At 38.0% G+C, this 27828-nt stretch overlaps 1 protein-coding gene across 1 annotated transcript in view; it reads right to left on the minus strand.

Annotated features, from left to right (window-relative positions):
* Positions 1–1246: 1246 nt before the first annotated feature.
* Stk4 (serine/threonine kinase 4) overlaps positions 1247–27828 on the minus strand; it is a 97269-nt gene continuing 70687 nt past the window's right edge. The window contains exon 11 of the mRNA XM_076852050.2: positions 1247–5259. Within this exon, the coding sequence (XP_076708165.1) occupies positions 5101–5259 (159 nt within the window). The 3' untranslated portion in view covers positions 1247–5100. The remainder of the gene's footprint in view (positions 5260–27828) is intronic.

The following is a 27828-nucleotide window of genomic DNA, read 5'->3' on the forward strand; positions in this document are numbered from 1 at the left end:
CACACATTACTCTCAATCCTACCCCCATTTTTTTTATAATTATAGTATATTATTTTCTTAAGTTATCACTATTTGTTTACATTACGTAGAATCTCTGTGACTATGACAGTTACAGTCCTAAACCAATGTTGCTGTGTTTTCTTGCACTAGTGACTCGAAAATCACAAGCATCGTTGCCTTTGATGATTTAACTTTCTTGAAATGGAAAACAACTCTGGTCAAAGCTCCAAATAAAAGGAATTACAAGTGTCTTCATTTCTACATAGTTCTTGGAAAATTAGCAGTAAGGTCACATAAAATGTACTTTTTTAGTTGCAAATGAGTCTCAAATGTAAATTTATTAACAAGTTTATTAACAAGTTGTATAGAACTGTCCCAGGATGCACTACTGTAGGACACCCAACCAACCTGCCTCTGCCCATTTTAAATGTTGGCAGGGCTCTTCGATTGTTGTTAGTCAAAAACACACCCAAGATGACAGTACTGCAAGAACAAGGTGAAGTAATCTCAAAGGCTCTGCATCGTGTCTGTCATGTAATAAATGCTTAATCAGTGTTAATTTACTTCATCCTTCCTCTCCTTCTGTTTGTAGATTCTCAATCTGACCAACAGAGAATATCTGTCATCAACCCTGGTGATAGTAAGGAAAGTACACTGACTATTTCAAGGAGTGAGGAGAGTAAATTGGGCAACAATAAACACACCATTACCTTACTTCAGGAGAAGCTGGCGGAGGAGCATGATGACATTACGCAGACTATGCAATTATTTTATTAAATACCACAGAGCAATGTGACTCGAGAGACCTGCTTACTTTTCAGTGTCACTCTGTTCCTCCATGTTGCCAGGTAGGTTTTTAAAACTAGGAGAATCCAAGGTCAGGCTGGGAATTATTCCTGGATAAGAACGGGCCATGAGAGGCCAGGACCCTGCCGCTCTACTCTGAATGCTGGGCTGTGCCTGGGGTGGCATGCAACAGCAGATGAGGACGCAACCACAGCAGTTCTCTTGTGTGGTTCTGTGCTTGACTGCCTCTCCAGTTGCTCTGCAAAAACTGCGTTTTGTTCATCTTTACATCCCTGACAACTAACTCAGTCCTTAGCACACAGTAAGTGCCCAATCAAAGTCACCTACCTCTCCCAACTCTGGATCCCAGAATCTACAACCAACAGAGTCAGTGTCACGAGGATTTACAACTCCATTATGCAGGCATGTGTGGAGGATGTCATTTTTAATAAGAGGACAGTTTGTGGTCCAAAGGACAGTTTATTTAAAACAAGATGTCGGAAGAAGGAAGGTTGGAGAACAACAATTCTAACATAAAAGCACATAGTAAGCATCTCAAATTTAAAAAAACAAACCAAAAGGGAGGGGCAGTGGAGGAAACTATGTCTCATACATATACAAACTGCTGACCTCAGCTGATTATTTACATCCAAACCTTACAAAATAGCATCTCAAGTCAGCCCTTAAGCCGGTGTTATTAGTTTATATTACAAAAAATTAAAGCTACAAACTTCACATTTTAAAATTGTATATCAGCAACAGCATTTAAGCCTCTTTTCCCCCCAAGTTGGTCCAAATGCAAGCTGGTGGAAGAGATTTTTTTCCCCCCAAACACAAATCAGAATGTGAATTCCAAAGACAATGAATACCCGATGAAACCATAAACACAGTGCTTAAGAAAGGATGGGGTGGAGTCAGTGGGGTGAGGGTTGTGAAGTGGGCAGGAACAATTTCCTCATAAATAAGGAGCTGTGATCTTCAGAGGCAACATGGTATGTTAGAAAGGGCACTAGATCAACAGGCAGAGGACCTGGTTTGAATCCTGGGTCTACTATTTTCCAGTAACATGAACTTGAGCAACAGACTTTACCTTTTAGCCTGTTTCCTCATCTGTAAAACAAGGGACAGTAATACCCATATCTCTCTCAAAGTTATTAAGTTTTAGAAGATGGCCATTAAGATAATCTATTTCTTCTTGAGTGAACTTTAGCACTTTGTATTTTTCTAGGAATTTGTCTGTTTCATGTTAGTTATTGAATTTATTAGTGAAAAATTGTTCATAATATTCTGTAATTATCAGTTCTTTAAAATTTGTAGGTTATACAGGAATGATGCCATCTCATTCCTGACAGTAGCAGGGCTCCTGAGTTTTAAATCGTATAATACATTTCTGGCATCTGTAAGTGCTAAATAAATGTTTTCTTGATTACAGTCTATAGTTTTGAGGAGTCAAAATTATAGTTCTTAAACTGCTTCAGATTTCTGGTTCATTCATTCTTTCTATCGACCTACCTACCTACCTACCTATCTAATGTCCATCAGTCCATATGTGCACCCACCCACCAACCCTCTTCTCAATCCCAGCCAGCCAAATTCTTATCTACTCAAATGGTGGTTAGGGATAGGGATAAGGGAGAAATAAAAATAGAAATGTTTCAAATGTACTAATGGCAAAACAGTTAAGATATTTCTAAAGAATATGAGATATTTTAAAGATGCAATTAGGTGTAGGGTCATGGTTTTTCTGAGAGTCTCAGAGTTTCATGAAGCTTGAGTTGCAAATATTCAAGCTCAATGCAAGCAAGCTTAAGTGTTTTCAATTTAGTATTCAAGGAAAAAATGACTAGGACTTGCTCCTGTGTTCCTCTCATGAGAAAACAAACACACCAGGAAATTACTCTGATCTAAAACATACTGTCCAAAGGTGACTTTGCTGGCCAGCAAGCTGGGTGTCCATGTGTTACTTGAAACAAACTCCAGATCAAGGTTCACAGCCCAAGAATATTTATGAAAAAAAACTGAGCTTTCCTTTTCTAGAATTTTGTTTAGTAAAGGAAAAACCAGGCTTTCTCCTGTCTAACCAACCCCAAAGTTCTTTGTTTAAGGGGCAAAGAGATCAAGATAGAAGTGTTAATAAACACAAATATTTTGGTTTTTAAAACTTACTTGGCTGGCAGACTTGACTTTGAGTTCAGCTGTTTTCCAAACTAAAAATGCCACTTAGTCTGTGTAAAACATGGTCACTTCATTTTAAACAGACTCATGAGTTTGCCTTTCTCTGTAAATATTGGTACTGCAGTAATGCTATGAATCCTGATTCTACCACTTACTAGCTGTATTGCTAATGGGAAGGAATCTTTCTTCACAAAACCATTTCTTCATCTATGAAATGGAGATAAAGTACATCATCCATGGGATTATTATGAAATTTGGAACTTTATTAATCTAGTTCTGTGCCTGGCATATGATAGGTGGTCAACAAATACAATTCCAGCAAGATCTTCAAATTGCCCTCTATTTTTCTACTTCTGCCACACTGCTGCTGCACTGGCCACGCCCTGAAGACCAACTGTCTCTTGCATTTTTTAAAACTTGCTTTAAGTGCAAATAACAGAAGCTGGTCACAGAGGAAAAATGTTCTCTGCCTTTTCATCGATTCTCAGGTCCAAGGAGCAAAAGCAATTATGGAGTCAAATTACAGTATCCTTAGGTGCAACCCAGTCATGGCTTCCCTGAGGGAAGAAGAGATATTAGAAGACAAAAAGATTGTCTTTCTTAATTGTCTTATCTTTGCTGTGTGAGTAAATGTGGCTTTGAGCTAACTTTACAGGACAGCTCCACACTGTCTTTTGAAAAGCCCTCTGATCTGCTCTGGGCCCTAAATCTGCCTTCATGGGTACTGGTCTGCTACTGGCAGATGGTGCAGAGCTCATGCACTTGCTGAGACTGAATGAGGAATCGCTTCATATCCAGGTTACCTACTAAAGAGGCAAGGCAAGAGCAAGTTTCTGTCAACATGATTCCCTTAATCAAAACTGACACAAGTCTCTTTCCTCAGGGAAAGGGGCTGCTCCGTTCAGTGGCCCAGGAGGGGAGTCCTAAGTTCCAATTCCTTCTCCTACTCTAACTTGGGCTGTGATATTGGCCATGTCACTTCCCTCTCAAAGCCTCAGTTTTCCCATCTACACAACAAAGTGTCAGACTAGATGATTTCTATGGTTCCTTCCAACTCTGGCATTTTATGTGTGTGGCTTGAACTTACTGAAAAACAAATTTTAATCTGGTATTCATTTATTTTTTTTAGACCCCTTACAGTAAAAGAAAATAGTCACATATTTGAATGTGGATCATAAAAGCAAGCAATGCCCTCTATTCCTCTCTATAAGGAATGCAGAGCAAAACATCACATATGTGATTTTTCACATGAACAATGAGAACTTCGAAAGCCCTTTTCCTTTGTGAACTGAATACATCCCTATGTTCACTAAGAATTCTGGTAGGCCTGTCCCTTCACTGGATCACGTCTCCTCTTAAGGCACTGGGCAGTATCTGTGATGTGACTTAGGCAGTTGGGAGAGTGGAGATGGATGAAAGGCGTTGAAACAGCAAAGGTCGATTTGCAAAGAAGGTGTCAGACTTCTCCTGGGACTCAAGAGAGCAAACACAAATCCTCAAGGCTTCCCTGGACATCACCAACAGCTCCAGAAGCCAGTGATGCCTGCTCAAGGCTGCAACCATGGTGCAAGCACCACCCCAAGCCTAATTTTTAAATGCAGTCCTGCAAAGGAGAAGGCTGGCTCTTGGGATTCACTAATCCCCTTACAGCCTCCTAGAGTCCTCTGTCCTCATGTTCCACAGTACCATAATCTTACAGAAAAGATGCAAAACTGTTCAAAACTGTACCTGTACAGAGATGCCACCACATTGAGTGGGGAATCTTTATAATTTATATATATATATGCATATTTATATGTTTTTAAAAAGTCTTCTAGAAAGAACAATCAAAAGCTATTTGGAGAAGAAAAACAAAAAGACAATGTAAAACTTTCCCAGCTATTACTCAACTAGGAGTCTCTGGTTTCTAGGGTTTAAAACTCTGAGTTAAAAGCGCCAATACAAATCCTTTTAAATAATATACCTGACCAATGTAAACGCACTCATCAAGATGGCACGATGACTGTCAAGGTAGCCCTTCCCACTGGCGCACATTCCTGAGTTCACAAAGGTGCTGTGGAGAAATGACAGAGCAGAAGTGCTGGCTAACAAATGTGAGATGAGGATCCGAAGTTCACAAAGACCTGGGTACGGCCTCACTTAGAAATTTTGTTGCCGCCTCTTCTTAGCCTCAATGGCATCCAAGATTGGCTGCCGTTTGGACTGATACTTTTGCCGAATCTCTTCGATCTCCTGCTCCATCATGGGGTCAAGGGCCAAGAGCCTCTTCTGAAGGTCCTCCACTGTCCAACTCTTAAGCTAAAAAAGAAGTGAAAAATACTGTCATGACAAAGCCTAGGCCTATGGCAGGATGGCAGAGAAATTCAGCTTTCCCAGAATAAAGGAAGATTGGAGAATACTGTGGCCAGCATAGGGTGCTGGACAGGGATAACTGATTCCACCGAATGGCACGCCACAAAACTGTTCTGGGACAATTTATCCTTGGAAAGGTACTAATCTTTTTTATTCAATGTGTCCTGACCAGAAACTCAGTGAATAGTACTTTCATCTTCCCTATCCTTTAAATTAGTGAAATATACATTTGCTTGTTAGGGCACTACAATTACAGATACATGCTGCTACTATTGTGTGAAATAATGGCTGCCTTCAGTTCTTGTTGGTCCTGTGAAAGGAGCATCTGGCCAGTGCCTGTCTCTCTTTCTTGGTCCACACCCCACAGGATGGTGCTGACTGAGGTAGGATGCTCTCCCCTAACCCCTGCCTTCCCACAGTGTCTTGGCACTGTACACTAATCACCACTAACATTTACTGGGGGCTAAGTAGATGCCAGGCACTCTTCTGAGTGCTATATTTGGCTCATCTACATAGGACTCTTGAGCATAAGTCTTTGAGTAAGGGGTTGGAAAAAACCTGGGACCAAATTTCCATCCAAAGGAATAAAAAGATTTGATATATAAATTAATAATGGCTAGCACTTTAATATTGCTTTCTATATGCCAGGCACTAAGTACTCACATGCATTGATTCATTTAACCCTTGTAACAAATGATATGAGAACATTATCATCCTATGTTACAGATGAACAAGACAAGGAAAAGGGTGGCTAAATGTCCTGCCCAGTATCTCCCAGCTAGTAAGTGCCTAAGTCAAGATTCAAACCTGAGCAGTCTGGCTCCAGAGTGCATCCTCTTAACCAGAACCTGCAGGTCTTACAACTCAACCTGTGTTTAACACATGGCTCTTCCTCTTGCAAATGACAAGACTGACAAGTTACCAATATCTTTAGGCCTTCCTCAGCTACAGAAGGGGGACAGTGATGCCTTGTCATGTGTGGCATTAAGAATTAAGTGAGATCTGCTACCATAATGGTGTGCAGTGCTGACTGACTACCAGCAAGGCTAGCGGGGTGTGAATGAATGCCCACATTATCCACAGTGGGTGGTGATACTTCATTCTGTTGCTCATGGCTAGTTTAATAGGCAGAGTGTTTCCAGAACTCAAGGGCTCAACCAAGTCTCATAAGAGATCTGTTGTGTTCACATTTATAAAAATCATCATATCCCTCAGCCCCTTCCTGAGGCCTCAACAGGAAAGTGTTACAGAAGGTGTGAGTGAAGGAGGCCCTTTCTGTTCACCCTTCCTTATGGGGTGGGGTGTGAATGAGTGCTACAGTGGCCTCCCTAGAAATGGTGTAGTGTGACCTGTCACCACAGGAATTTTCCTTGGCTGGCTTCGGGGAGGTTGTCTGAGAAGTGAGAAAAACTAACAGTTAAAGACGAAAGGTTCTTTATAATGTGAAAATGGAGAGACTTTAGAGTATGGGGAAATGCTGGAAAGTTGAGCTGAAAAAAAAAAAAAAATGCAGTTTCTTTCCAGCCTGTGGTTTCATACCACCTTTGAGGCTGATGTTCTTGGTCTAGGTTACCCCAAAGAGTGATCCTTGCCTCAGCTTTAGTGTTTTCAATTCTTTCTCCAAAGAGAGAAGACCCCAAACCTGAAATTGAATGTCACTGGTTGCTAAGAGCTTAACCTTTAGAATCACAGACCTGAATCTGTACTGTCTGTGCAACCTGAAGAAGTAAGCCTCAGTTAGCCTCAGTTTTCTCTGAAAAACAGACAATCCTAGTTTTGCACCCTTGGGCTACAGTGAAACTTAGATGAGCTAAAAGGCATAGCATTCTCAGCTCAGAACTTCCTATAGTGTGTTTGGCAAGTAGCAAAAATTCCATAAGTGGTAGTTTATCACTGTTGTTATTACTGTTATTAATTTATTATTGGAACGTTTTTAATTAATCTTTCATAACAACTGTTCCTGAAACCTCTGATTCAAGCAGAATCAACAAGTAAAAAAGAAAATATCCTACTTTATTTTGTGCTAACAACGCCTAAGGGCTGGTACCTTCCCACAAATTCCATTAACTCATGTATGATTTAACAAAATATTTTTCATCCACTCATTTATCAAATGTTCACTGAATTCCTAGTGTGGGTCTGGCACTATTCTAGGCACACAGGACACTGCAGTGAAACAAAAAGAAACAAAAAGCAAAGATCAATGTTTTTCTGAAGCTTATGTTTCACTGAGGTGAGAATAAATAAATAAATAAACACAGTAAATCAGCAAATTATTCTCACCCTAGAATGTGATCTGTGTTTTGGAAAAAGAGTGAAGGAACGGGACTGGGAATTGAGATAAACTGCCTTGCATCCACCATTACGATGAAGGATATAAGTGAGTGAAACCGCACTGACAGTCTAAAATGCTCTGTGATTATAGGCAGGCCCCTCATCCCCACAGGCCTGCCCCCATCTGTAAGAGGTCTTTCCAGACTCAATGTTTCTCCACATAAATGGGTCATCTGTACCAGAATCACTAGCTAGAAATAAAAAGTCCTGGGTTCCAACTCAGATTGGGGCACCAGCTTAATCAGATTCTCTTGGAGGTGAGGCATAAGACCACATTTTAAGACTACATTTTAAATAAGTTAATTCAGGTGTTTCTTATAAATCCTCAAATTTTATAAGCATGATTCTACATCCTCCTTATTATTCTATTAGCAAAATCCTCACAAAATAATTTCTATCTCTGGTCAAAAGCTTTTAGGTTTCTAATTTCTAGGTAGTTTTGATTTCTTGATTCTAATCAGGGGGCAACGAACATTCTTGCTCCATTTCATCTTCCTTTGACTTTAATTTACAGCTGCCCTAAGGCCCTTGGGGCTTAAGTTACACCTGACCTTTTAGAACACTGAGCCAGGCACTGCTGATGACTTGGTCACACCATTAAAATATGGATTTTTCTGAAAAACAAGCTTAGACAATGATTTTATGGCACCAAGTGTAGTAGTATTTCACCTTCCCAGTCCTTGATGTCAAATAAATTTCATGTAGCTACCTTGCAAGTAAAATATCTGTAGTTCTACAGTTTTTTTTTTTTTTTTATAGCCAGCACCCTAAAAGAGCAAATTCTTAAACAATCATGTAGGTAGCTTGAGTTATTTTCCATAAGTAAGGGAATTCACAATTTAGCATGCCTTAGGATTTAAACATCCTCTCTATGCAATGGCCCCCACATTTATGGTTCTAGCCTAGAGTTCTCCTCCAGCCTCAGACACTTGTCCAGATCAGAACCCTCAGGGTACCTCAGTCCCGAGTATCTCATGGAAATCTACAACGTACATCCAAGACAAAACTCTTTTGAGTCCCATCTCTCCCTCATCCCCAAACCTTTTTTTGGGGGGATGCGGAAGTAGGGTGGTAATGGGGATAGATCCCAGGGTCGTATACATGCTATATACACACCCAGGCCATCACCAAACTCTCCCTACTTCCTAGTCTTCCCCACACCAAGCAGTGCCCTTCTCTCAGGTTCTCAGAATCATCCCTGATCCTCCCTTTCCCTTACTCCCCTCCTGCCCACATCCCAGCTTCATCAGTCCTATCAATCTCATCTCTGAAATACTAATATAACTTAAACCCAACCGTGTTTTCTGTCTTCATCTCTAGCCCCTCAGACCAAGCCACCATGACCTCCCAGCAACAAACACACTTAAACACAGGCAAGAATCAGATAACCCACGTTTACTCTTTCTACTGCACTCTTGTAAAATCCAAATCCAAGGGCTACAAAGGTCCCACATCTCTGGTCCCCACCACTCCTTCTGATTTCCTGATCTGTCACTCTCCCTTTTGCTCAGACCCTTTTTGCACTTTTTCCAGACTCAAAGGCCTAGATGGCTTATGCTCAGTTCTTTGCTTAGATGGCTCATGCTCAGTTCTTTATCCTTTAGATTTTGGCTCACACAGCAACTCCTCAGGGGTCATGAGTAAGTCTTTTCTCACTGTCTTATCTGGAAAGGTTGCCTCCTCTGTTTATTTCCTTCAAAACAACCATGCATCTTGTAATTATTTTTATTCCTTTTATTTGTTTCTCTCACTAAAATGTAAGTTCTATGAGGGGAACAAATGACCTTATCTATCTTACTGATTAATACTTATTATTAAACATAATACTGTTTCAAGGAATGGATGAATAAAATTCCCTTCATTTGTAGTCGAACAATTATGAGAACCACTGACATCCACAGAGTAGGCTTATACTGAACACCATCACACACTACACAACTATGGGGCAGGTGCTGAGAGGACACAGTGTATAATAGGTGGTAAGTTAGTTTCTGTTCTTTTGAAGCTTGTAAACTTAAAAGTGATTCCCTTCAACAGTCTTTTAGAATTAAAAAAACAAAAACAAAAACAAAAAAACCAACTCTGCTCACTTAATTAATGCTTCTGTGTTTTGTACTGTTGACAATAATCAGATCTCTAATCCTAGGGCAGCCATTTCTAAAGGGCCTGCCCAGTGTAATTCTTTATTCAAAAAAGAACTTCAAGAGGTACACCTTGGAAAGAATGAGACGATAAAAAGAATGATAGACGTGGTCCTTCTGGTCAAAATGAGTGGCTACCTCAGAGCCACAGGGTCATTATGGAAGGTGCTATGTGGAAGAGCAGCACAGGCATTTATGGCCCTCTTCCTGGGAGAGGTCACATTTCAGAGGGAGAAGCTAAAATAAGCCTTTTAATCTTAGGTATTTAGAATTTCCAGACCACCTGAAGACTAATCAACAGGAGTTCTGGGTGAATGGGAAAGGATGGACTCTGAGTCTGACAGTTGTGCCGGGGTCTATGCTGGCACATGTTCCCTGTAGCCTAATAAACACTGAGCTCTTTATCTGTTGCTGCCTTTACAGTCGATTTCTGATGTCTGCTAAAGGACATCTGAGCAGGTAAAGGCAACAAACGGGTGTGCAGAAGAGGTTTATCTTAATTAAAAGATGTGGTCTCTGGAAATGTATTGCATCTTAAAGCAGATAGGTACTTTAGACCAAAATTCAGTCTCACCCTTATTTTAGTTGGATACAATGATGTCTTACTACTGGATTTTACATACACGTGAAAGAAATGGCTAATTACTTCAGCAGTGGCGATGTGTTAGGCACTGAATTAAGTGTTTTGTCTGCATTACTTCATTTCATGTTTCTGTAAGGTAAGTACCATGATCACCTTTTACAGATGAGGTCAGTAAGGATAAGAGTGGGCAAGTAACTGGCCCAAAGTGATTCAATAAGTAACTGGAAGAGATCTGAAGGGTTATGGAAATGGGGCTGTTGGTGATAAATGTGGAAGGCTGGAAGAATTGTGAAATTAACTTAAACATGTTACATGGCCCTCGTATTAAAAAATGTTGCCAGGGCTGGGGATGTGGCTCAAGTGGTAGCGCACTGGCCTAGCATGTGTGAGGCACTGGGTTCGATCCTCAGCACCACATAAATATAAAATAAAGACATTGTGTCCACCTATAACTCAAAAATAAGTATTTAAAAGAAAAATGTTGCCGGAGCTGGGGATGTGGCCCAAGCGGTAGTGTGCTTACCTGGCATGCGGGGGGCGCTGGGTTCAATCCTCAGCACCACATAAAAATTAAAAAAAAAAAATAAAGATGTTGTGTCAACAGAAAACTAAGAAAACATAAGTATTTTTTTAAAAAATGTTGCCACTACCAATGATGGAATACTTTAGGCAAATCACTTGACCTCTCTAGAATTTAGCTTCCTCATCTGTAAAATGGGTATGCTGCCTTTCTTCTTATAAAAATACCAAAGTGCCTATGACATGAACAGCATGCCCTGGTGTGCATCACTCAATTCAAGGCAGCTGAACATTCAAATCAAAACCAACCAGTTTAATGGAAGCTACAGTAGGCTAGGAACACTGCTGGGCAATAAGAATATAAAGAGCAAGATCTCTACCAGAGAAGCAGCTAAGTATAGGCTTTGAGCACTGCCTTCATAGATGGATACCTCACTTTTTTATAGAGGACAACAGTATTTGTCCTACAAGGGAAACTATACAGATTATAGGAATTGGTAAATTACATACCACAGAGTTGGATGCATAACAGAAAGAAAGTGGTCAGGGAGTTACTACCTTAAATCCTCTTTTGGAAAATGGAGGATGTAGTGTAGTATAAACAGTGATTGTTGTTGCTCCAACATGAGCTCACTAAAAATATGTTGCAAGACACAGACCACACACAGAGATGTGTCTCCAGTGAACTCCGTGTGAGAAGTCCCAAATCAGATAAATCTGGTTGATTTCCTCTTGGCCAGACCAAAGCAGATGGAAACTGATTTTTTTTTTTTTAAACACAAAGAGCTTTAAGCAACCCTGAAATTCTGAATCACACATTAATGTCATTGCACGACTTGCCTAGAGACCAACTCAGAAGCACTGGCTAATGCTTTATCACAAGAGAGAATTCCTAGGAATCACACTGACAATTAACCTATCTTCAATCAGCAGACCAAACTAAACACATGAGAATGTAGAGCAGAGCTTCACCGTCCCTTGGCAACAAGCCCCACAGTGAACAAACAGGTCTGGCCTACAACCAGGGTAAAGGGTTTAGACGTATTTCACAGTTCTGTTACTCTGATATAAACTCTTACCACAGAAATATACTGTGCAAATGATGTTGAGATATCCCTAAAATTATCAAAGAGAAACTTGCTAAAGTTTTTAAGGACAAACTTGCATTCCATACATAACATTTTTGCCTCTGAAGTCACAAACAAGATTTCTTAAACACGTCATCCTTTCTGGATGGGTAAGTCAGACCAATCCTGTCACAGGTGATGCTTTATTATGGCCAAGAATGAGGAAACAATACACTCTTGGGATTTAGTATCATGACGGGGAAGCCTAAAAGAAGCTAAAAAGTCAAATGAAGGCACCAAAATGTCATTCCATACCCTCCACACCAGCCACTGGAAAGCTGGTCAAAGTACAATACAGAAAGCATATGAGCATCAGTCACATGGCATCCAGGCATTGATTTAGTTCCATTAAGATATATGCCCTGTCTTGATGAACTTGTAGAGACAAGAGAGGAGCAAGAGAGGTGACTCTAGTAAGAGGTGACTCTAACACAGCAGACTCTAGTAAGGTCACATTCTCAGGCGATGCAGCAATTTCTCATGGGAAAAGGAAGAAGAGAGCCAAGTGCAGAATCCAGGATGCTGACAACTGAATCAAAATTTGTGTGGGCTATATACGCCATACCACCAATTTCAATTTCAAAAGAATTTTCTCCTTAAATGAATTTGTGAAAACTTTAATGATAGATATCCTGATTCAAATTATAGTCATGCCAAATTATACTTCCTCAGTCCCCCATAAAAGTCTTCTTAATGCTTTTCCAATAGGAAAGGTGGCAAAACTATTATTAGTTAAATGACTATTTCAATCCCATTTTGAGTTTACAGTTACCTCAAATCAACACTTGGAATTCCAGTTATCAGAGTTCTAACCAAAGAAAACATGACTGCATGAATACAAAATATTTACCTAGAAGACTGAAATGACATGCAGATCATAAACCTAGGTATAACAAAGAAATCTGACTATGTAATGGCAAGAACTCTGACAGGGGTCTCTTAAAAGACTGGGCTCAAGGGCTGGGGATGTGGCTCAAGTGGTAACGCGCTTGCCTGGCATGTGCGAGGCGCTGGGTTCGATCCTCAGCACCATATAAAAATTAAAGATGTTGTGTCCACTGAAAACTAAAAAATAAATATTAAAAAAAAAAAGACTGGGCTCAAACAACCACATAACGATGTTCAGAGAGCCTCACACACCTACTGGAGGAGCAACATATCATGTTAGGGAAGAGAGTGGGAGGGAGAGAAGGGTATAGTTTGATAAATGGCAGAAATAAAAACACAAAAAGTTTTTTTCTTTAAATAATGGGGTTTTGCTATAGTATAAAGTATATTACTTGCATACTGTTAACTGTGGTTAACTGAAAATCATTCTTTTTTTTTTTTTTGAAAATCATTCTTAAATTTACATGATAAAATTAATTTTTGAAGTAGTATTTCTGTATGCTAGAATTTACTCCAACTCTGTTCTGGGATGGACTTATTTTGAAAATCACAATCCAGCTCTTTTGTCTTACTTTTGTTCTGTGAGTTTTGTAATAGCCTTTGGCCAAAAGTAATATGTTTTGACCAAACCCAGATATTTTCCTATCATCTTGAACCCATCAAGGACTTTCATACCTCCAAAGACAAAAGAAAAATGGATCCCTGTTATGATTTAAATGTCCCTCCAAGATTCAGGGTGAACTGCTATTGTGATGGAATTATGAGGCGGGTCATGAGGGCTCTGCCCTCAAGAATGAATTCATGCTGTTACCACGGGAGAAAAAGATGAGTTCAGTCTGATTTTCTCTTTGTGTATGCGCTCACCTGCCCTTCTATCAGGTTATGACAAAGCATGAGGGCTCTTGCTAGAGCTTGTGGCATGCTCTTAGATTTCCCAGCCTTCACAACCGTGGGCCAAATAAATCCAGGACTTCATAAATTATCCAATTACTCTGTACAGAAGCAGAAGATGGACTACGACTATCCCCAAAGGCCTTGCATTTCGAAGCATCTATAAAATACGAGAGATATAGCCATGACCTGCTCACCTGTGCTAGGCCTGGAGTGGGCAGGGGTAAGCTGACAGAGAAGTGAGAGTGAATAAGGGGAGGGGAGAAGACAAAGAGACTCCCACACTGTAGACTCCCTTCATACTAGAAGTGGAGAGAAGGAGGGTAGTTAAATCATAAAAACAAGCCATAGCCCGAAGTGTTATTTACCAGGTCGATGATGGTGAATAGCCAGTAAAGAAAAGATACTCTTATTTAAGTACACTGCTCTAGATGCTGCACTCAGCACAATACATGCATTACCTCATGCAATTCTCACAACAATCATGAAACAGTATTACTCCCATATTTCAGAAACAGGCTAAGAGAAATGAAGGAACCTGCCCATGGTCGGTCTATAAGTATATAAGGTAAGGTATGAATCCTAGTGGCTCTTTCTGCAAGCCCAGCCAGATCCATGCCAAGGCAATACGTGCTACAGGAACTGAGAGAAGGAAGAGCCCTTAAGGTCACAGTCTCTGAGATAAGAACCTTATACTTTTTTTTTTTTTTTTTTTTTTTTTTTTAACATTCATAGTGGTTATTCTAGTTCAGGAAAAGGTCTAAATTTTAGTATTTTTAAAAAAGAAAAGCAATTTTTTTTTTACTTTTAAAAGTAACTATCATACTTAAGATACAGATAACTAACAAAATTAGGATAAGGAAATGAAAAAAAGTAATGAGCTCATTTAATGTCAGTATTACTAATAACTAGTCAAAACTCTCTCAGGTCCATGTTTTCTTTACACTGCCCTACTTCTACTGGATAACGTCTTATTAGGGGAATGCCCACCTGACCTTCCAGCCCAGTTCAGGCTTCAGCTCCTCTCTTGACCCTCACACCTTTGCCTCTGCAAAAGTGGGTGCTCTGAGAGTAGGGAGTGCATCTAATATATTCTCAGAAAAACAGACCAACAGAAAAGTTTTCTTAACAAATATTTAAAAAGAAATGTATCCTTAACCTTTAAGCCTTTACTTAAAAATGATTCTGACTTTTTACTGGGTTCCCACAAACACTAGGAAGACACTAGGTTTTTCAGAAGCTTTGAAAGTATGAAATTGATACCCAAGCCTACGAGGACAGTACAGTTCATTAAATAAGGATATGTCAATTACTCAAAATTGACCAATGCATTCCAAAATGAGAAAGAACAACTCATCCAGTGTCTTGAAAGCAATTAAGTTACAAGGAAAAAACTGAACATAAAATTCACTCTAGTTCTAGTTGCTAATGATTGCTCTTTAAGAAAAATTCTATTTTAAGAGTAGTTCTAAATTAGTGTATAAATTTCACACTTAAGGAAGCCAAACTGTGAGAGGAAAACCTTCAGGAAGTTAGTTAACATACATTAAACCTCCTAGAATAACTGCAAATGCCTAAAGAGGGTAGGAACCAAGAAGAGAGCAGAAAGTGATGCTCCTGATATTTGAAAACACTAAAGGGAGACACTGAAAGTCTCATCATTTGTAGGGATGTTAATCTTGCAGAAGATATGAAAACCTAAAACACCAAGTGCATCAAGCTGCTGCTTTAATGTAACTTAATAATTTAGGGAACGAGTTGGCTAATCACATAAGAATTCCCTGCAAGCTTCGTGCCTCTGTACACTCTCTTGGGCTGGAAATTTCCAAAAGACAAGAAAGGCCAGACTGCTTCTCATTCTTCCTGCCAAGTAACAGAAGCCCAAAGAGCCCCAAGCAAAATCTGAAAGCTAAAATACAAATTGATGTCACTTTACTTAATAGCTGTAGTCTTAAAAGGTATCTTCAAACTATGATCCGACTTTAAATACATTACAAGAACAAAAGATTTATAGAAAACGTGTCAAGAATGCAAATAAAAACTTTATTTTATAGGCTGAGATTTTTACAATTTTGGCTATCAATGTGGGTAAACTTGCAAGTAAATAACACACTTTCTGTAAATTATATAAAACTCCATAAACTCTACTGTAGGGGACTCCTATGTAATGAAGAATCAGAGGTTCACAACTTAAATATGCCCCAAAAGGATTTAAAAAAAAAAAAAATCCTTTGGGGTGGGAAAGGGAGTGGTGCAGAATTCTTCAACAAAAGTGGACAATCTGCAAGGCACATCAGTGATCATAAAGTCTTGGGGCCTGAACTCCTGCAATGTTAAAAACATAAATCAGAACTAGATAGAGGGTGTTCGTGTGTATATATAAGATTTAACACCAGCATAGTCCTACAGAGAGGAATAAAAACTGTAAAGACAGAAAAACCCAACTTTTACATATGGATTTTTATCATTTTTTTCTTTTGCTTTTTTTGGTTTTAGAGTGTCTGAAAAGGATGTTTATAAAATATATTCTACGAAAGCATTAATCTGTTATCCTTAGATATTTTGGCATAGCCCTTTATTCTTTTCCAAGTGTTTAATTGATATAATCGAATGTGACTTAATTTATATCATGGTAATGCTTTTCAAATGTGCATAAATATACAATCCCGAAAAAATTCTTTATAAAGAATGTGTCTTAGTTTTTCAGTACAGAAAGTGTGCTCACCATATTCTTAGCAGTAAATTCAGGCTCAAGGTCAAAAATATTTAGTTTCTCTGGTGCAAACTGATTCTTTAAAATGTGCATCCCAAATGTTTTCTAAAACTCCCAACTTCCAGTTCTGACAACATGGCTAACTACTGAGATTAACTCCCGAAACTTCCTCCTCTGAGAGAGGGGGCCGCTGGGGTCCAGAGATACTGTGTGTACCACCAGTCCCAGCCCTTCTCATTATGTTAACTAACACTGTTTTTCTCAGTAATTGGGTAAAATGAACACCAGCATAGTCCTACAGAGAGGAATAAGAAATTAAAGACAGAACTGAAGAGAAGCACAAGCCCTGTCAGAACTGCCCTGGTGAGAGGGAAAGACTCAAGGACTTTGTTGTATGGTGATTAGGAATGATAACAAGAGTAATAATAAAAGAATTATATTTAACATTTATTAACTATTCATTATAGTTGGTCATACATTAAGTGCTTCACATGAATTACACTTCATTTCATCTTTACCAGATCATACAGCTAAAATTATTTATGTGATTCTATAGGTAAGGAGTTTGAGGTTTGAAGAATTACATAATCCAATCTAACTGAGGTTACACAGTCAGCAAGTGGTAGAGACTAAAATGCAATCTGTTTGAGTCTGGAGTCTGCATTTTTAATGAGTCATCACCCAACATCCACTATGTGGTGCATTCACACTCATGCTCTCAGCTAAATGGAGAGAAGTTGAAGTGCAAAGATACCAACAGAGCCCATGTGCTGAGCAGCACCAGGCTGGCAAGTTTTACTCAAGCCTAGTTACCACGTTAAGGGGTTAGGGGCAAGAGACTGGGGCTTTCTCCAGCTGTAAAAAATGGAAAATTGAGCTAATCAAGTAACCTGTACAGTTTGTAAGGAATAATCAAAATTGCATGGGTAAAAGTGCATGGAGACAAATTTTTGCTGAAGTTTTGAAATGCTGTATCTTCAGACAGAAATTCTGAGCAGTGATATAGACTAACGCCCAGTTTGTGGAATCCTGCCTCTTCTCAGAAATGATCAGAGTTGTTTAAAAAGAAAAAAAAAAAACCTACTGCATGGGGCTGCTGTTGTGGCTCAGAGGTAGAAGACTACTTGCCTCGCATATGTTCAATTCTCAGCACCACATATAAATGAATAAATAAAATAAAGGTCCATCAACAACTAAAAAATTATTAAAAAAAAACACTGCATGATGCCTATTGGAAATGTGGCAGAAGTTGGAATACATGTCCCTTAAGGCCCCTTTTAATCCTTAAAGGCTCTCATTCTCTGATATAGAGTTGGATCAGTATCACTAAGTGAGGGGGACAATGGCTTCTAGGAATTCAAGACATATATATGCCCACTTGTCACCTGCACTTCCTGTGAAGCCACATGGAAGTGACTGTAGGACAGGCTTTCCTCAGACCCAAGGTGCTAAAATATATGTTTGTGGTTCTAAGGATCCATTTCTGAGCCAGTCTGGACTCAGCCTCTGGCTCATTATGTATTAAAAATAGAAATTATCCTATATTTCAATATTAGAGAATATGATCTTAAGAATGAACTTTAAAGAAGAAGGCTGCTAAATAGCTGCAGATCAGGTAGTCTCAGAATCAAACCAAGGAAGTGAAAACCAGTGTCAAGCTCATACAGATCCATATTGTTTTGAGCAACCTACTGAGGTCACCAGCTATAAGCTTTTAAGTCTTGCTCTCAGTGCTATTTCAATAACTGAGTTAAAAATCCAAGCTCAAACCAGCTAGTGTGATTCACCAGCAGAACCAGGCTACTGTGTTCTGAGACAAAGACAACATTCATTTGCCATGTGGTTTCTCAGAAAGCATATCTACACAGCAGGTTTCCCTGGCAATTTTGGATACATATGTCTTTTCCAGACTGCTGTTTTTGGCTGGTTTTCTTAAAAGACCTCATTATATTCCAAAGTACAAATGAATTCAGTCTCAACATACTTTAAACCTGACTTTACAGGAAAAATAAGAAGTAGAAACAAAAATAATGTGCCCTGTCAAGAACAATCTAGGTTAGTCTTCTTACCAGAAACTGCTCAGCATGATTACCTTAGTAAAGCTCTATTAACATGCAACTAGTGTTTATTCTGGCTAGCTCCTGGCCATTCACATGGCAGAGTAGGGTTGGAGGCCTAATACTAATCATAATCCCCATTCATCTTTCTTCCAGCACAAAATTAGAAGAAATTCATGAGAAAAAGGTTAAAAAGCAAATAAGCATGAAGACTGTCCAGAAAGGTGGAAGGAGAAGTTTGAGAGCACAGGGTTTAATGGCTAAAATCCTGGCTTCATTCACACACTTAATTCAACAGGCAAACAACAACAACAACAAGTGCAATCATGAAGCCTTTAGACCTCTCTCCAACTGACAAGAAGAAAGATCGGCTTAGCAACAGTGATCTGAAAGCAGCCCAGCTCCAACCAAAAAAGCTCCAAATACTAAAGGCCAAATAAAGAGAATGATTAACTCAATCCAAATAATGTTATAGACTATATGTGACCATAAAATGATGATTTTATAAATGTTTTAATGACATTGTTCATGATAAGTGAAAAAAAATCAAGCTATATTACACATGCAGAATGATCTCAGCTATATAAAATAATATATAAATACAAAAAAACCTGGAAGGAAACATGTTAAATGTAAGTTTTGATTATCGCTGAGGGTGGTAGAATTATAGGAAACATTTTCTCCTTTAATATTTTCAATATCTGAACTTTCTATAATGAGGATATAATTTTTTTTATAATTATGAGGGAAAATAGCATTGTAACATCCTAGAAGAGCAAACCGATGCTTTAAAAGAAAAAAATTAGGGCTATGAATATAGCTCAGTTGGTAGAGTGCCTGCCTCACATGCACAAGGCCCTGGGTTCAATCCCAGCATCACCAAAAAAAAAAAAGGTTTACTGCAAGTCAGAGACTACTAAGTGCTTTAAAGGCATTGTTTCATGTCATACTCACTATGGCCTGGTCCTATGATATGTGATTTTTATCCATGTTTGACAGATAAGGAAATTGAGGGTTAGATAAGGTGACATGGCAGCTTAAGAGAACGGTCTATGAACCCTAACAGAATGACTCTGTTTTAACCATTGCCTTCAACCAAATGTAGAATCTGTCTCCCTGCCTATACACTTGACTGAAAAACAAGACTCAATGATAAAATCTACTTTAAAATAATACACTATAATAATTTAGGAGCATGTGATTACAAAAAAGGTACAAAACAAGATACTAAGATATTCAGGTAAACTGTCAAACAAGAGGAATGAAAAACACTTCTAACTAAAGTGATAAGCAGAACCCACATCATAGAGCAGACATCACTATGGCTGAAAATACATCAGCACAACAAATTCAATCCAGAGCTAAATGCCACAACACCAGAGAAAGCTAGAAAAAACTGTCAAAAAAAGACCCCAGTGTCCACTTAGCAAACTGCCAGGAAAAAAAGAAAAATATTTTAAAGATACAATTACTAAGACTTGGAAAGAAAAAATTTGAATCTGCCCTCCAAAAAGTCACCAAGCAATGAGAGGCATGGACCACTGGTGACTTGCAGGCAGGGAAAAAACTGAGAGAAAAATAAAAAGCATTGTACTGGATGCCAAATTATATAATCTGCCACCAGCTGAGGAGGCCCTCTTTACTTTTTTTTCAGTCCAGCATTGAAGGTCTTTGGGTTAGAAATAATCAATTTTGCTTGGCAAAAAGGCATCAAGACACTAAAGTACTATGGATCAAATTCTGTAGAATCAGCCTATTTGAGATGCATTAAAGTCAGTGCCAAAACCAATACGGTATTCTGTTCACAGCTCCTTTCTGGGGGGTTTGAAAGCAGAAAAATATTGAAACTCAGAGCCGGAAGTAGAAACTTTCTATCTGTAAAAACAAGCCACATTTAGATATAGATGCTATCAAGATTTAGAAATGGCAAATTAACCACGTACTTTACGTCCCTGGTTGTTAGCAAAAATGGCTGTTTAGAAAATCATGAAGCTGGATTGAAAAAGATTTCCTAAACATGACATAAAATTCCAGGAACCACAAAGGAAAAGTTAGTAAATCAAAATACATAAAAATCTAAAATGTCTGAATAGTTAGACATTATATAAAAGCTTTAAAAAACAGAAAATACATTTATCACCTATTAAAAGGTTGATAATCTTACTTGATCACCACTCTTAAAAATCAGTAAGAAAACTAATGAAAGATAAATAACAAACTGGCAATTCACACACAAAAACAATAGAGAACTTTGACAATATTTATCACAATTTCAAATAAAAAATCTGACCCAATAATTCTACTTGCAGGAGTTAATTCCAAGGGCATACAATGTAAAGATGTTCATTAAACCAATATTTATTAATATTAAAAAGTTGGAGGTCACCTAAAATGTTCATGAATTGGGGATTAGTTAAATCAGAGGTCACAAATACAAATACTCTCAGGGCTGGCACAAGCGATAAAAATAACCCCAAGGAGCCATTTATACAAAATAAACACAGGAGGTGGTGAGATTTGTGGTGAACTAGAGAGCTCATGCCTATTCAAATTACAGAAAATTATATGTGCCATGGGCCAAACTGGCTTTCCCTTCTCAGCTTCCTGTTCTCGCTGCAACCAGCCTCAGGATCCCATGACTTTGGATGCTGAGGGCTCACCTTTTTATCATGTTTGAGGAGCTATAAGAGTTCACTGATGTGGTACTACACTCTCAGGACTGGACCAAACTTTAAAGGTTATCTAGTCCAGTACAAAACTTCCCTAGAGGTTGCAGTCATTCAGCCTTGTTTAGGCCCCGGTAAAGAAAGCAAAGCGGGAGGAGAAGGAAATGGACAGCTAGAAGTCAGAGAATGGGGACCAGGCCATACTGGCCATACTAGCCATACTAGCTTTTTCCATCCTTAAAAAAACAAAACAACAGATGGGAGGAGAGGAAATGAGAAAGAAAAAAGGTGAAATCATGTATGTCACTAGCTCTTGCATAAATGAATATAAAACTCAAATCTTGATCAAATACCATGAATTCAAGCACCATTCTCATGTAAGTGCTGAATTCATAGTACCATTGTTAAACATGCCTTCAGCAATAAACTTCTAGGCACCTGTTACTCTCATTAACTAGGCTGGTCCCAGGAAAGAATGGCCACAGATAATGTGACAGATTATATATGGTATTTTTATTGCAAGATCTTAATTCATCTCAGGAAAGGTTTTAAATTAATCCTAGAATGGTTGTAGTTTATAATTACAGCCTCAGCAGCACTTCTAAAAGTGGAAAACCTCTACTTGAGTCTGGAATGGAACGTTTCTTCCCAATGTGTGAAAATAACCTTCTGCTTGGTCCTGCCATATCTGGGAATCAGTGCACTTAGGAGGGGAAAGCAAATTTCCTGACTTTACTTCATTTTAAACACTAATCCCTTAAGATGTTTTAAACTCTAATTAGCTACATCCACTTCTGAAGCTTACAAAAATCTTGTAATAGTTTTTAATCATGATTTTCCCAAAGAGTAAACTGCAAGTGCCTGCATTTCTGCTTTATTACTAGTATACAGGCTTCTTTCCAAGTGATGGCTCACGTGTAGTTATGATATTTATTATGTAGTAATAAAGCAGAAATGCAGGCACTTGCTAAATGTTTAATATGCTTTATCCAGCTTCAATCTGCAGTTCTAATCAATGTTTTCTACTTAAGAAGGGAGAGAAAACTTAAATTTCACATCTGTCAAATTTATAGTCCAAATAACATTCCTATACACATAGATGAGTAAATTTTACACAAGAAAATTGAAAAGGATTTGGAAGTGCATTTTGGGCTCAAATGACCATCAGATAACACATTCTGAGCACCTGTGTGCTGTGGCTATGAGCCAAATGCTGGACAGACTAGAGGAAGAAAAGCAGCAGCATCTGAATTAGATACACACTCACCACCAGCACATATGGCATAATACTTCTTAGGCAAACAAATATATTATTCTAAGATGAAAAAGGGACTTCATATAAAAAATGAATTTAAAGCTTAACTCCATCACTTATAAGTCATGCACTCTGGAGAGATATCATCTAGTGTCTCCAAGCCTCACTGCCAAAATGAATGGGATAAGAGCTATCATGCCTCTTACGTGAGAAGATGAGTGTGAGAAGCAAATGGGACAAAATATTCATAGGGACCTACACATAATAAGCACTCAACTAGGTGTCCCTACCAATAAAACAAAATGAGACAAGAAAATGAGCAAACTATAGAAAGATTATTTTAAAAAATAATATCTATTACTGCTGTTAAAAAAAACAAATAAGCAGAAAAGTTCATACTGATTAGACAATAAATAACTGGGAATAAGAAGAAAAATTCAGGAACAAATGCCTGAATTAGACCAATTGGCACATTAGGACAGATATCAGGAAAAAAATGTATCAAATGTTTGCTAAAGCATTAAGACTTTTCTACAATAGACATCTTTGTTTTTTTGTTTTCAAAGAGATTATGTTTGGTCAAAACCAAAACTGTTCTTAAAATAATAATGCTTTTTGGTTAGCATGACATTTTCTGACAACATAATTATCACAAAACCCATAGTTACAAAGTAAACAATAAAGAAAATAAAAGAAGGTAAAAATTAAATTGTCCCAACATGGGAATTTGTTACCTAAACAATAAAATGCAAAGCTTGTCAATATGCGCTGTGTTCTGAATAAGCATGAAAAAAACATTTAAAGTCAATGATAAATATTCCTCTCGATGTCATAAAATTCTCAGTAGGACAAAATAAACCTACAATCATTCTCTTTAATTACTCCAGATCTCATCATACATCATTTTACAAATGATTCTTTTTCCTGGCTTATAACACTAATTAAATACCTACTCTGTGCTCAGTGTTGTTTGTTGTTGCTTTCCCATAAGAAGAAAAAAGAGTTAACAGAGATGTGACTTGAGAATCTGGGTTCTAGAATTGATTCTGGCACTAAGTAAGGAAGTTGTCTTTTAAAAATGTCAAACTATAAGGGCTGTGGCTGTGGCTCAGCAGTAGCGCACTTGCCTGGCATGTGTGAGGCACTGGGTTCAATTCTCAGCACCGCATACAAATAAATAAAGGTCTATCAACAACTAAAAAAATATTAAAAAAATAAAAATGTCAAATTTAAAAAAAGGATAGGAAACTGTCTCATTTCCTCACAAGAACACTGTAAACATCACCAAATAAAATAACATGTTATGAATGTACAACTTTAACTGTATTAAATGCTCTGTCTTAAGTGATGATACACTATAACTAACATCAGCAAATGGAAGCATTCCAGAAGAATGGACATACCAAGTCCTTTGACCTTCCCCTGTCTCTGAATATTTGTCATCGAAGAGCTAATGAATATATAAAGAACTCAAAAAACTTAAAACCAAAAAGAAAAAAATCTAATCAATAAATGGGCTAAGGAGCTGAACAGTCACTTCTCAGAAGAAGGTATACATTCGATCAACAAATATATTAAAAAAATATACAACATCTTTAGTAATTGAGAAATGCAAATCCAAACTAAGATTTCATCTTATGCCCATCAGAATGGCAGTTATCAAGAATACAGACAATAATAAATGTTGGCGAGGATGTGGGAGAAAAGGAACACTCATGCATTGCTGGTGGGACTGAAAATTGGTGCAACCAATATGGAAAGCAGTATGGAGATTCCTTAGAAAACTTAGGACTTAAAATCAGCATACTACAGTGACGCAGCTATACAATATTTATAGCAGCTCAATTCAAAATAGCTAAACTGTGGAAGCAACCTAGATGCTCTTCAATAGATGAATGGATAAAGAAACTGTGGTATACATACACAATGTAATATTACTCAGCATTAAAATAGAATAAAATTATTATATTTTCAGGTAAATGGATGGAGTTGGAGAATACCATGCTAAGTGAAGTAAGCCAATCCCCAAAAACCCAAAGGCTGAATATTCTCTCTGATAAGTGGATGCTGATCCATAATGGGGGCGACATGGGAAAAATGGAGGAATTATGATGGGGCAAAGGGGAGGAGAGGTGATGAGGGGGCAAGGTGGTAGGAAAGATGGTGGAATGAGACAGACATCATTATTTTAGGTACATGTATGACTACGCATATGGTGAGATGCCGCTACATCATGTACAACCATAGAAATGTAAAGATGTGCTGCAATTGTGTACAATGAATCAAAATGCATTATGCTATCATATATACCTAATTAAAATAAAAAGGGCTAATGATACTTTTTTTTCTACAAAGGTTAAATACAATGTGAAATAATAAGTAACAGAATTCTACCAGAATTCTGAAAGAAAAGTTGGTTTAAATAACCCAACCTAAATTTCATTTAATCCTTTCTCCAACCCTGTGGGAAAAGTAGGACAAGTGGTATTATGTTTGATTTTTACAGACTAGAAACCTGAAACTCAAAGAGGAGAGCCACTCACCTAAGGTCCCAGCTAGGGCTGAGGCCATTCTCCCCTTTTCTGATGTACTATGATGTCCATTCTACTGGTCTGTGTCACAAGGTGCCTCTATTTTCAAGGAACTCACATCACACAATGTCAAACTTGTATGCTGGTGAATTAATTCCATTACCCATTTTACCTAGCCACAACCTCTCTCTGGCATAAGGATACGCCACACAGAAGACTGCACACACTAGAAGCAAAAGGGTGGCATCTACTGGCAAAAGTGTGTTATTGCAATTGGAGGTCTGGCTTACAACACTAAAGAGAGCTTGGTGGTTTGAAAAGCATGTGAGGTGGGTAGAAAGAAAAACTTGATTTTTCTATAAGGAATGTCATTGGGATTTTTTAAAAAATATTTTTTAGTTGTAGTCAGACACAATACCTTTCTTTTTATTTATTTATTTTTATATGGTGCCGAGATCGAACCCAGGGCCTCACACATGCTAGGCCAGTGCTCTACCACTGAGCCACAACCCCAGCCCTGTCATTGGGATTTTGATTGGAATTTCATTAAATCTGTATAGTGCTTTTGGTAGTATGGTCATTTTGACAATATTAATTCTGCCTATCCAAGAACAAGGGAGAACTTTCCATCTTCTAAGGTCTTCTTTCTTTATTTAGTGTTCTATAGTTATCATTGTAGAGGTCTTTCACATCTTTCATTAAGTTGATTCCCAAGTTTTGTTTTTTTTGAGGTTACTGTAAATGGGGTAGCTTTCCTAGTTTCTCTTTCAGAGGCTTTGTCACTGATGTACAGAAATGCCTTTGCTTTATGGGTGTTGATTTTATATTCTGCTACTTTGCTGAATTCATTTCATCTGGAAAAACAAGAAACCCAGAATAGACAAAGCAATCCTTACCAAGGAGAGTGAAGCAGGTGGCATCACTATACCAGACCTTAAACTGTACTACAGAGAAATAGTAACAAAAACAGCATGGTATTGGCACCAAAATAGATATGTAGATCAATGGTACATAGAAGACACAAAGAAATCCACATAAATACATTTATCTCATACTAGACAAAGGCGTCAAAAACATATTGGAGAAAAGATAGCTTCTTCAACAAATGATGCTGGGAAAACTGGAAATCCATATGCAGCAAAATGAAATTAAATCCCTCTCTCTCACCATGCACAAAACTCAACTCAAAGTGGATCAAGGACCAAAGAATTAAACCAGAGACCCTATGTGTAATAGATAAAAAAGTAGGCCCAAATCTTCATCATGTTGGATTAGGCCCCAACTTCCTTAATAAGACTCCTATAGTGCAAGAAATAAAACCAAGAATCAATAAATGGGATGGATTCAAACTGAAAAGCTTCTTCTCAGCAAAAGAAACACCTCAGTCAGGTGAATAGATAGCCTACAGAATGGGATTAAATTTTTACCACATGCACATCAGATAGAGCACTCATCTCTATGATATATGAAGAACTCAAAAAACTTAACACCAGGGCTGGGATTGTGGCTCAGACGAAGAGCACTCACCTGGCATGCGTGAGGCACTGGGTTCAATCCTCAGCACCACATAAAGATAAGAAATTGAAAATGTATTGTGTCCACCTTCAACTAAAAAATAAATATTAAAAAAAACTTAACACCCCAAAACCCCTAAATAACCCCATCAACAAATGGGCCAAGGAACTGAACAGACACTTCTCAGAAAATTATATACAATCATCAAATATATGAAAAAATGTTCAACATCTCTAGCAATTAAAGAAATAATTAGAGAAATACAAATTTTTAAAAAAAAACTATTCTAAGATCTCATCTCACTCCAGTCAGAATGGCAGCTATTAAGAATACAAACAACAGGGCTGGGGTTGTGGCTCAGTTGTAGAGTGCTCACCTAGCAATACATGAGGTACTGGGTTCAATCCTCAGCACCACATAAATGTAAAATAAAGATATTGTGTCCACATAAAACTTAAGAATATTAAAAAAAAAAAAGAATACAAACAACAGTAAGTGATGGCGAGTATGTGGGGAAAAGGCACACTTATACATTGCTGGTAGGATTGAAAATTGGTGCAACCAATGTGGAAAGCAGTATGAAGATTCCTTAGAAAACTAGGAATGGAACCACCATTTGACCCAGCTATCCCACTACTCAGTCTATTTCCAAGGACTTAAAATCAGCATACTACACTGACACAGCCACATCAATGTTTATAGCAGCATAATTCACAATAGCTAAATTGTGGAACCTTCAGTAGATGGATAAAAAAACTGTGGTATACATATACAATGGAATATTACTCAACATTAAAATAGAATAAAATTATGATATTTGCAGGTAAATGGATGGGGTTGGAAAATATCAAGCTAAATGAAGTAAGCCAATCCCCCAAAACTGAAGGCCGAATGTCTTCTGATATAAGAATGTTGATTCATAACAGGATTGGGCGTGGGGGGTCATGGGAGGAATGGAGGAACTTTAGATAGGGCAAAGAGGATGAAGGAGAAGGGAGGGCTTATGTGGGTAGGAAAGATGGTGGAATGGATGGACATCATTACCCTAGGTACATATACAAAGACACGAATGGTGTGACTACTTTGTTTACAATCAGAGACATGAAAAATTGTGCTCTGTATGTGTACTGTGAATTGAAATGTGTTTTGCTATCATACAAATTAGAATAAATAAATTTAAAATTAAAAAAATAAATAAAATAACATTTAAAATTTTAAAAAGAAAAATTGTTGAGTAGAGATGAAAGAGGAAGGGAGGGTGAGAGGAAGACATTGGAAAGTTATTAAAATAATAC

This window comes from Callospermophilus lateralis, chromosome 3 (genome assembly GCF_048772815.1).
Source record: "Callospermophilus lateralis isolate mCalLat2 chromosome 3, mCalLat2.hap1, whole genome shotgun sequence".
Taxonomy (NCBI): Eukaryota; Metazoa; Chordata; class Mammalia; order Rodentia; family Sciuridae; genus Callospermophilus; species Callospermophilus lateralis.